This window comes from Myotis davidii, unplaced genomic scaffold (assembly GCF_000327345.1).
Source record: "Myotis davidii unplaced genomic scaffold, ASM32734v1 scaffold370, whole genome shotgun sequence".
Taxonomy (NCBI): domain Eukaryota; kingdom Metazoa; phylum Chordata; class Mammalia; order Chiroptera; family Vespertilionidae; genus Myotis; species Myotis davidii.
Genome location: NW_006288615.1, coordinates 8,163,327 through 8,174,812, shown reverse-complemented (window position 1 = coordinate 8,174,812; position 11,486 = coordinate 8,163,327). Strand labels below are relative to the sequence as shown.

The 11,486-nt window shown below is 58.3% G+C and overlaps 1 protein-coding gene across 1 annotated transcript in view; it reads right to left on the bottom strand.

Annotated features, from left to right (window-relative positions):
• Nucleotides 1-11,486, bottom strand: part of CROCC2 (ciliary rootlet coiled-coil, rootletin family member 2) — a 74,088-nt gene that overhangs the window by 12,786 nt on the left and 49,816 nt on the right. The window contains 4 exon segments of the mRNA XM_015561813.1: nt 5,939-6,061; nt 6,633-6,755; nt 8,737-8,883; nt 9,076-9,225. Of these exon segments, the coding sequence (XP_015417299.1) occupies nt 5,939-6,061; nt 6,633-6,755; nt 8,737-8,883; nt 9,076-9,225 (543 nt within the window).

Sequence of the window (11,486 nt, the reverse complement as noted above, 5' to 3'; positions counted from 1 at the left end):
ATACCGAGCCGGGCCGCACACCGGCCTGGGCGGGGCCATGCAAATAGGGCGACTCTTAAAGCGCCAGGACGGCGGAAAGCGCGGGCGCGGGCGCGCGCGCTGAGGCCCTGACCTAGGACTTGGGGCACCTAGTGGCCCTGCGCCGCTTGGAGGCCCAGCCAACGGCCCCCGCGGCCCCCACGTTCCCGTACCCACCCTGGCCGGGTGTTGGGGAAGTGAGGGCTTCGCGGGCGCACGCCCTGCGACGGGGACCATCCTCCTCCGTGAGGCCGCAGTGTTGTGCACGGAGCAGTTTTGGGACAGACCTTAACTTGGGGGGCAGGCGTTCTGCGTGGTCTTTCAGGTTGCTGCCCGGCCAGGGAACCCGGCCACCCCGCTGCCAGAGTGTCATGGGGGGGCGGGGTACCCTGGCTGAGCGGTGCCTGGACGAATCCTTCTAGGACAGCCAGAAGCCAGCCCTGAATTGCCCCCCACCCCTCCCTAGCCTTGAGCCTGGGGGCACTGGATTCCTGTGCAGGGCGAGGCTTCCTATCTGGTTTAATGTGGGAATGACCCCTGGCCTGGGGAACCTCAGGGCATTAAAGTGTTTCTGCCCTAGAGGTTTCCTGCCGGGTGCAGGCAGCAAGAGAATTTTGGGTGACTCCTACGGCTGGCCAGTGGGGGCCTCTGGCAAGTGGTTTGGTGTCCCTGGGCCCCTGGGTGGGAGTAAGACCTCAGGAGCCCACATTCAGATTCTCTGTCCCCAGCTGTGGTCACCCCAGCCCTCTTTCTGCCTCTGGGACTGCTGACCTGGGACATCACTGTGCATTTGTCCCTCAGGGGGCATCTGTTCACTTCTGGGTCCCCAGGCCCAGGGCAAGACCCGACTCTTGGGGCCTCGGTTCCTCCCCCATCCTCTCTGCTCTCATAGTCCTGATGTTGGTGACTCCAGCCAAGCCCCCGGCCACTGAAGACAGGTGCACCCCCCCAAAGATAAGCAGAGAGAACAGTCACCAGGTCCTGAGAGGTTTCACACTTGTCATTGTTTTTCTGTATTTTCCAAAACGTCTTCAATGAGCATGTTGTTTTGCAGTCAAAACAAGGAACATTTTATGTGATTTTTAGGAACTAGTGGGAGGGTCTCTCTGTGTGTGGATAATTCTGAGTCCACCGGTTTACACAGATCCCATTAGGATGCAATCAGGGCCACTCGAAAATTTCAGGAGGCCAGCCCTACACTGAGAGCACCCTGAGAGTGAGGGCCCGTAAATGCCATAGTTCCACGAGGTGCAGTTGTGGAAGGGCTGGAGACACTAGGACACCAGGACAGGGGCTCCCAACCCCACCGCCCCGGGGAATCTCCTGGGCAGCTTTGTGAGATGCTCGGGCCCAGAGAGCCTGCTTACTCCATGGCCTTCACCCTGGGCTGGTCTGCAGCCTGGCCTGGGGGTTAACACAGGGCCTCACCCCCACTGGGCATGACATTAAAACAACAACAACAAAAACAACAACACAAAACACAACTCCGCTGGCAAAAGGAGAAAAAATGTTTTTTTTTTTTCAGGTGCTAAAAATATTATCAGGAAATAGTTTTCAGCAATGTGCCGTTGTAGGTTCTCCTCTGGACTCAAGGGCGCCTTTGTCTCTGCCGCAGAAAGTCCACATTTATCAAAACCAAAATGGTTTTATCAAGCAGGCTCATGTTCTGCGGCAGGAAACCTGAGCCTCCCCATAGGCCTGTGACATTTTAATTTAGGGCCTGAGTGTGTGTGCAGTTTAGATGGGGGAGCCTGGAGCCGGCCTCTGGATGCCCCAGGACTTGCAGGGTAAGGTGGTGAGTGTCCACACCTGGCCCAGGGGGCTGTTCCCTGCAAGGCTGGGAGAGGGTGCTCTGGGAGAGGCTGCTAGTGGCAGGGGCTGGCTTGTTATCCCCGCACCCACCACTTTCTCTCCTTCCCTCCAAGAGGCAGCTGGCAGGGCATAGATCTCCCCAGAGCGGTTGGTTCTACCATGCAGGTGAAACCAGAGACTCTGTCCCAGGTAACCCGCCACCTGCTCTGGGAATGGGGTTGGGAGGTCACAACGCCCAGAGGGGCAGGTAGGATCTGGCTGCTGTCACTACACTGTAAGGCTAGATGGGTGCCGCTGGTGAACCAAGACAGAGGTGGGAGGGCCTGGCTCAGGGTGCCCAGTGTGTTGAGCCCACTAACCCCGGCCCACTGGCTCTTTCTATGTGCAGTGAGGGACAGAGCCTCCACAGTACCCCCCACCCCTGAACATCATGATGAGGCTTGTGCTAGTGATCATAAGGAATGCTCAGAATGGGTGCAGATTCACTGCTGGGATGTTTGTTGTTGCCCTGTCCACAGTCGCAGAGTAAATGAACTATTCTGATAGCACCCCCTAGTGTCCAAAAGCACTTTCCTAACCAACTGAACTCTACATTCTAACCAGCCGTGGGCAAACTATGGCCCGCGGGCCGGATCTGGCCCGTTTGAAATGAATAAAACTAAAAAAAAAAAGACCATACCCTTTTATGTAATGATGTTTACTTTGAATTTATATTAGTTCACACAAACACTCCATCCATGCTTTTGTTCCGGCCCTCCGGTCCAGTTTAAGAGCCCATTGTGGCCCTCGAGTCAAAAAGTTTGCCCACCCCTGAGCTAGAGGTTCTGCAGGGAGAGGCCATAAATGGGTTACAGGTGGGCTCAGATATGGCTCTCCTTGCCCTGAGGTGATGACAGGCCCCTCCCTGCCTCCTGCGTATCCCCTGGTTCAAGGGCAAAGATTCCCATTTCTGAGTGTTCCATGATGGCAGGGAAACCACAGTGGAGACCCAGGCATGTGGGAGGCAGGGTATGTCCCTGCTTGGCAGCCAATAAAAGTATGCTCTGTGGCCTTTCTAATGATGCAGGAAAACACAAGTAAAATTTTTTGTGTGTTTTGTTAATCTTCACCTGAGGATATTTTTTCCATTGATTTTTTGAGAGAGTGGAAGAGAGGGGTGTGGGAGAGAGAGAGTGAAAGAGAGAGAGACATCCCCACACATGTCCTGACTGGGGCCAGGGATTGAACCTGCAACCCAGCAACGTGCTCTTGACCAGGAATCAAACCCAAGGCCTTTGGTGCTTGGGCCGACGCTCTAACCACTGAGAACACTGGCCAGGGCTCAAGTAAACATTTTAAAAAGAGTATTAAAAGTAGCAGATACAGTCTAACCCACAGGCTCTGAGCGTGCATTTGCTGGGAGAGGAAGCGCTCTGGCCTCACTTTAGCATCCACAGGTGAGAATATTAATGTCAAGAGGCCCAGATACCAATTGCCCTGGCCCAGCTGCACTCCTGGGTCCTGCGCTCATTTCCTCCCCAGCTGTGGCCAAGATGGGGCCTTTGCTCCCTCAAAAGCTGGTGTGTTGGAGGTGGAGCCTGTCTCCTCGGGTGCTTGGTCATCCTCCCCTGCCTCTCTGTCTTAGGGTGTCACTTCCTTCTTTCTGGCCCCAGTGCTTCAGGATGGCCCTGTCCCCATGGCTCTCCTGCTCTCTCAGGGGATGAGTCCTCCTCCCCCTGTGGGCTCAGGTATATCCTTTGACACCTGAGAAGGTTGGTGCCCCAGACCAGGTGGTCCCCGAGGCCTAGAGAGCCTGTCTGGGATTGCACAGCTGGAGAGGAGCAGAGCTGGGACTGCCCTGAAAGGCTGGCAACTCCTAAAGGGATGCTGGAACCTGCCAGGCCTCTTATAGGCCACAGGCCTCCATGTGGGATAGCAGGGGAGAAGCACACAAGGGCCTTGGCCCGAGTTCCAGGGAGCAGGGATGGGTGGGAGACGGGTCGCTTTTCTGCCCTATCCCTTCGATGTGGGGAGGGCAGCAGTTCTGCCTTGACTTTGTATACCAGGATGGGCCCCTACCCCGCCCTCCTCCCTGCACCTCACCTCCAGGGTGTTGTGTGAGGACGGGTCCAGTGCCCAACACTGGGCCTCACTTTGCTCAGTCTACCTGGCCCAGCTCTGTCCTCCAGTCAACAGGACCCTGTGCCCGAAGCTTTGCCGGGCAGATGAGGGTGGGTGAGGCCAGTATGGCCCGCCTCCTTGGGAGATGGCAGGGATGCCCGTCTCCAGCTGTGCAATCCCAGACAGGCCCTCCAAAGGACCACCAGGTGAAAACAAGCCTAGATCCATCTTGAATGAGACAGACGGCCGTCTCTCTGGGCCACAGCTTACAGTGGCCGAGATGGGGTGGCTTCTGGGAGCTTTGGAGCCCTCCTGCCCCCATGCTTGTCCTCCAGAGTATGACAGGGGTTCCCTGGGAGGAGCTGAACTCACAAGAACCTTGGGTGCCATGAGTCCTGGGCTGGCTGGTGTCATAGAACAAAAGAGGCCATTTGGAGAAGAAAATAAATCACTGACCTGGTATAAATGGGGGAAATGAATAAAAACGCCTATAGGTGAAGATGGCTGCCTTGTTTCCATAGCAACGGGGCTGGATTCTGAGGGTCCCTGGTCCAGGTTCACAGACTGGGAAAGAGAGGTTCTGCAACTCTGACTTTTAAGTTCTTGCTCCCGTGCCTCTCAGGCCAGTGAGTCACAGGGACCGACTGAGTCATTTCCAGCCACCTGCCATCGTGAGAGACCTGCGGTTCCTGGATACAGAAGGTTCCACAGCCTCTGGGCGTGGGAGGTGGGCACTGGGCCTTGAAGGACACTCTGTTTTTGGCTCCATTTGGTGGAAATGTTTTCCACGTGTTTCCCCGTGTTTACAGAGCTGAGGGCAGGGGATGTAGCCTGTGGCCAAGGAAACTGGCTTGGCGGGGTCTGTCCCGATGGCATGTCCAGGTGGAGACAGTGGCTGGAGGAGGAGGTGTGCAGCAGAAGCCCACGCCACAGCGTGGGGGTGCTCAGTGGTCGGGGAGCCAGAGGATGCCTGCTGACATGGGACTCCTGGAGGTGAGTGTAGGCTCCTCTGCCTGCTCCCTGAGCCCCTCTGCAGGCACCGGGCCCACACTGAGCTGCATGAGCACTGGTTTTCCAATTCATGGTTCTGCGTCTGGCTGGTCAGGACTGTGGCAGGGTTGGCAGCAGGGCTCATTTTTTGGCAGGGAAGGTCTGGCTGAGGTGGGCATGTTTCTGCCGTTGTACTTCCTAGTCCAGCTGCTCCTTCCTGGCCACCTGGGAACGGGGCAGGAACGGTCTTAGGCCTCCCCAGAGCTCTGTAACAGGAAGCACTGGGAGGCCACAGTCCATGGTTCCCCCAAGAGGTGACATGCACGGGACTGAAACATCGGCAGACATACAGGGGCACACAGGCTCACCTCATCCGGTACATCCACCCATCCTAGGGACCCACAGTGGACAGACCCCCTTTCATTCAGGCCATGAATGCACTCAGAGTGATAAGGAAATAAGTTCTCCTGAGCTCATAAATTCAGCAGACGTGGCTTGGTGGGTCAGGGACACTAACTTGGGGGTAACACGGGGCAGTCACTTTACCTTTCTGGGTCTCAGTTTCCTTATCTGTGTAATGTAGCTGTCTCTGACAGCTTGGAGCCTGTGGGCCAGCCCTGGCAGGCATGTCTTTGCCGGTGTATATACATGTGTGTGCCTGTGTGTGTGTGTCGGGGGGCAGCACAGCTACACTTCCAAGGCTCTGTCACGCTGTCACCACCTTGTCCCACATGACACTCTCTCTTCCTGCCTGAAGGACAACTGCCACCTGCCAGGCACAGTCTGGACACTTCACAGGCCTCGACCTCTGACTGAGGGACTGTCCTCACCACCTCTCCTTACGGGCAGGCAGTAGAGGCAGAGCAGGTGGCAACTGCCCCAGAAACCTGCTCCGCCTCTCAGTGAGCTGGAGCTCCTGGGTGTCAGTCTGGAGAACCCCTGCTGGAGGGGTGTGTTGTAGGACACTGGGCTCTCCCCATCCCTCCCCTCCCCTCCTTTGCCCTCCACCCGGCCCCACCTGCTCCTCCAGCACTTGGGACCCCAGGGTCGGCTTGGCCTCCACAGCCAGGTCTTGTTGGTGCTGGGTGGCCAGCTCCTGGGGCTGCTGGGCTTGGGCCCGCTCCAGCTCCGCTCTCTGGACCTGGGTGAGAACTTAGACACCTCACTGCTGCCCGCTTGCCCTTGGGGCCACTATTCCTCTGTCCAGTCCTCTGTTACCCACTGCCCTCTGGTGGGGGGTGGGCCCCAGTCTAGATCGGCAAGCAGATTTGGGCTTCATCTGAGCTAGAGCCCAGCCCACAGGCCGGCAGGGTGGACCTTACATCTGCTTTAATGGCATCCTGGTTTCTGCTTGTCTGGACTGGGGTTCTGCAGGCTTCATAGGCTGAATCTTGCTGCCTCCCACCTGCTTGTAAATTCCTCGTCTGGGGTGGAGAGTCTGCCCAGTGGTGGAAAGGGAGATCCCCCCAACACATGCAGGGGAGCTGTGCTCCCCCACACCTCCCTTTTTGGTTTAGGTGCTGGCTCATGAGACACCCGACCGTCCCACCACTCCCAGGTGTGACCCAGCGGACACCCCTGTGCGTGCACACCTGTATGTGTGTCCTGAGTCAGGCAGGGTGGCCCTTCCGGGACCCACACCACCTGGATACCCCCTGTCCTGAGACCACTCCCAAGGCTGGGGTATGCAGAGCTGTGTCGACCCTGCTCACCTGTAGGTGCTGGTCCTGCCTCAGGGCCCTGTCCACTTGGAGGTGCAGGCTGCTCAAGGACTGGTCCAGTGGCTCCTCGGCCCCCCCTGTGTCCCCTTCTCTGATCAGTGTGTCCCGCTCTCTCTGCAAGAGCAGAGCCTGTAGTGGCTGCTGGGGGAGTGTGGCCTGCTGTTTGGGGAGCATGTGGGTATCTCTGGGAAGGGCTCTGGGTCCCCTGAGCACTGGCTTGGTGGGGCAGGGCGCTGCCCTGGGCCAGGACCCCAAGCCCCACCCAGGGCCATTGGCATTTGAACGAGGGTGAAACAGACAGTGTTGGTGGGAAGGTCGGTGGGGCTCCACATGCCCCTGTGGATGATCCCTTTGGAGGAAGGACCTGACCCCGGACGCGCCTCTTGGGTGCTGCTGGGGATGGTCTCTGGCCTGCAGTCCTAGCAGCAGCTGGGCAGCATCAGAGCCCAGGCCCTCTCTCCAAACCAGGCCTGTCCACTGCCCACTGTGCCCAGTCCTGCTACAGCCCCATTCGGCCCTCCCTTCAGGGTCTGGGCTCTCAGGGGCCTGCTACAGAGGAGCAGCCTCGGGGTGAGACTATGGGGTCAGTGTTCAAAAGCAAGGATTGCTTCTTCTTCAGGACTGAGAAAAACAGCCCCTCCACTGAAAAGGAAGTCCTGTTTCTTTAAAATCCCAGTGACAGTCCTGGCAGTGCATGTGAAACAGAGAAACATGAGGTCCAAAATAAACAAACGGCCACGGCCGGGCTTCCCCTCCTGAGACACCAATAAAGGGTTTATGGGTTTGCGGCCCCTCGCAGCTGACCTCCTGGAACTCATTAGCTGTTCCTCCCCTCCCCCACGGGGCGGTGCCATAGCCAGGCTAATGCTCAGCCCCCCAGGAGCCTCCGCTTCCCCAGCTCAGCAGCTCAGCGCTGGCCCACCCTTCAGGATCCTGGTGACTGTACCCTCCTTCCTGGGCGGGCAGGTGGCCCGGTGTGGACAAGCTGGCCAGTGGCTGTCAGTGCCTGTGCTGGCCTGCTGGTCTCTGTGCCCCCATCCAGACCCCAATCCTATCCACAGGGTCCCTTCCCCCCACTGACTTGGCCACTCCCCTCTGGAAAACCCTCCTGTCCCTGAGTCCACCTCAGCTGAACAGGACCTGCCTGGGACATGGGACAGATACTCTCCCGGGGGCTCGGGGGCTCGGGGGCTCCAGGCCCAGCAGTCCCCTCCCCACCAGGGCCCCACTGCTCCCTCAGGAGGCGTGTGGTCAGTGTCCACATAGCTGTCACATATACCCTCCAACCCGTGGGGACCATGGCTGTTCCTGGTTCTGCCTCTGCTCCCAACACAACTAACTCTTTCCTTCCTGCCTGAGGTGGTGGCAGCCTTCACCTTGTCTCTGGCCCTGACCTTTCCTTTTCTCTCCTCTCTGGTGTTCACATGCCCCCCTGGCATCTTTCTCCTTCAGGGTCTGAGAGCCCGGGGCACCTGTCTCTTTGCTACTCCTTCCACCAGTGATGCTAAGCCTGGCCTCTGTGGTCCTTTTGCCCTTGGGCCACACTGCCCAGAGCAGACAAGCCCGCCCCAGCAGGAAGCCAGTCTTTATAGGTCTTAGTGAGCAGGTGACACAGTGACAAGCCCAGGGGTTCACTGGACCCGAGGAGGCCCTTGCAAAGTCTGTGGGGGTGCCACTTAACATGGCCTCCACCAGCCCTTCTGAGCAGCACAGCCTGGGACAGCCATGAGTGACAGACACCTGGTTCCCTTTGCATAGGTGAGCCCAGGCTGAATGCCCTTCCTGGAGCCCTGCCTGGGGCCAGGGCTGCAAGGGGAAGGATGACAGGGTGTGGATGTCTGTGCCCACGTGGCAGCTGTGTGTTCCTGAGCCTCTCCTCTGTCTGTGTCCGCATACCACTCTAGATCCCTGTGCTGGGGGACAGGCAAGACCCACTGCCTAGATGTGGCCCAGGGGTGCTCACAGAGACTCTCAGCCATGACCTGCCAGGCCCCCAGGGCAGTAGGACACATCCCCAGCCTCACCTGACCCGAGCGAGGGACCCTGGTGAGGGATCTGCTGACCCTCTCCTAGGGACCACTGTCAGAGCCCATACCAGCGACTGGCATTCATGCCGCACCATGGGCTCCCCTTGTAGGTGGGAGTCCTTGAGGTGTTGGGAGGCCCTGTGTCCCTGCAGGATGTGCCTCTTCATGCACGGTGCCCCCAATCCCTGCTTCCTGAGCTGCTGCCTCTGAAGTACCTGGGTAGACAGAGGCTACGTGGACCAGGCTCTCGGGGGGTCCTGGACCAGGGAATCCCTGCGTGTGCTCTCCCTCCTCTGATTTCTGCTGTCAGCAGGGCACTGAATGGTGTCTGAACACCTGGACCTCTGTTCATGCCCAGGGGCTGATTCCATGAAGGGATGCAGGGCCCTGCCTTCTGGGGTCCTCACCTGTCGCAGGGGCCCCTGTGCACTCTCGGCCTCCTGGCACCTGTGCTCCAGGCTGGCAACCTGCTCCTCCAGCTGCCGACTCCTCTGGGCCAGGCCCTGGCTGTGCCTCCTGCTCTCATGCAGGGCCCGGTGCAGTGTGTCCAGGTGCTCCTGGGGAGGGAGGCACAGGGTGTCTGCCCAGGCCTGCTGCAGGTCACTGGGATGTGAGGAGTTGGGAGGAGGCCAAGTACACTGTGCACAACTGGGCCGTCTGAGATGTAGCCATGGGAACTGGAAAGGAGGCCTTGTGGGCCCAGTGTGGGCAGAGGCTCTGCTGGCAGGCTCTGTGCTTCAACCAGAGTGGCCTCAAGACACAACCGGTGTCCCTCACCTGCTTCCAGACTTGGAATGAAGACCAGAGTCACCCCAAGTCACGGAGCCTGTTAGACTCAGCCCACCCCACCTACCACCTGCTCCCCTGCCCCAGGGCCCTGCCCTCACTGCCCAGAGTCCGGCTCAGCCCTGCAGCCCAACCAGCCTCACTGAATCCCCCACCGATGCCACCCACACCAGGTCTCTCTCCTGTGACAGCAGCCTTGCCCCCTCACCCCTCTGCTCTGAGCCCTCACAAGGAGAACATGGCCCCTGGGCCCCGAGCCGGCCTGCAGTGGGGCCTGGAGATTTCTGATGAGTTCTATGCAGACTCCATTGTTGGAAACTTGAGGTTGGCTTGTGACCAGCATGGCTTCATGAGGTTGGGCCAGTCTCTAGTTTTTGAATTTCCCCGTGTTCTGTGCGAGAAGTGGCCAGTGTGTCTGGTCCTCTGACTCTGTGGTGGACAGGAGGTGGCTTGGATGTGAGTGGGGGAGTAAACAGACATGACATGGGACTTTGAGCCTGGAGGGGCCGTGCGGGGGAATGAGGACTCCCAGGCATGGGCTGCTGGGTGGTCCAGGACCCACTCACCCAGACGGAAGGCAGGCGGGGAACATGTCTGGGGTTGAAGGTTCAGAGTTCAGTCTTAAGGGGTGCCCAGGAGTCACTAAACTCAGGGGCAGTGTTTCAGAACCAGGTGGCTCTGGAGGCCAGAGGAGGGGAGGGTGTCCTGGTAAGAGGGGAGAAGGGGAGTGAAGGGGTCCTGACAAGCAGATGTCCGGACAGAGAGAAAAAGAGATGGCCAAGCAGGGAAGCCCAGAAAGTCAGCAGAAATTGGGAGGGAGGGGCCAGTCCCTTAAAGGGGGTGGTCCAAGGGGTCAAGGAGACACCCAAAAAGGACCCTTTGGGTGGGACCAAGTGTTGCTAGTGACCTTTTCTAGTGTGTGTGTGTATGTGTGTGTGGTGACAGGCTGAGGGTGTGAGAGAGAGAGGGGCAGGCCTTCTGGAAGCCTGGCTGGAGGAGGGAGAAAGGGCCAACTGAGGGGATGAAGTGTGAGGGCAAGAGGAAGCCTGGGCACAGAACCAGGGAGAAGAGCCTGAAGATGCAGGGACCCCAGTGGCCCAGGCAAGCTCTAGCTCTCAGGTCCCAGGGTCCCAGTCTCAGCAAACACCCATCCTCCACAGCGACCATAGCAGCCAGGCCCGGGGCTGTCAGAGGGGCCATGGTCCATCCTTCACTTTATTCTCACCTAATGCTGGAGCAGACGCTGGCCGCTCACGCAGGAGGGCTGCTCGGAGGAGCCGGGAAGTGACTGGAGACGGCAGGGTGACCCTGTACACACTTTTTTGGGGGCTGACACTAGTACTTTGAAAAAGGAAAGGGAGGAGGGCAATGCTTGTCCCTAAAATTGTGACGTTTCACCCTCCCTTGCAATTTTGAAAATTATAATTTTCTGTTGGTACACATTTTCCAGTAGAAAAGCAGAGGTTTCTTTCAAACACAGCTTAAATATTTCATGGTATTTAAAGAGGACCAGACCACTTATGTGAAACACTGGGCTTCTCTTATAAGGACTCAGTGCCCATGGGATTAAATTCATTGTAATAGCAAATGGAGCCCAGCCTGTGGCTCTGACCTGGGAGCCAGGCAGGGAAGAGATGGGCGTGGGGCAGGGACACGGGACTCTCCTCGTGCCCTTGGATCAGGCCCCCAGCCTCAGTTTCCCCATCTGTGCATGGGGTGATGCAATCTCACTGGGTCTTGTTGAGGCCAGGAGAAGGAAGGGAGGGGGCTGTAAGGTGCCACACCCTCTGAGGGCTGTTGTGAAATGAGGGTCTTGTAGAAGGAAGGGTGGAAAATGTCTTGCGCACATACAGGGTGGGGGTCTCATTACACAGCCTGCTTATGCACAGTGAAGAGCAGAGCATGCCAAGACCCCCCGATCCGTCCTCTGGGCCTTGGAGTTCAGGTCCTCAGCCTGACACCTTTCCAGCCCCTGGGTCACAACGGACCCATTCATTGGCTGGTTCTGCCCTCTGCCCATTGGCTGGTTCTG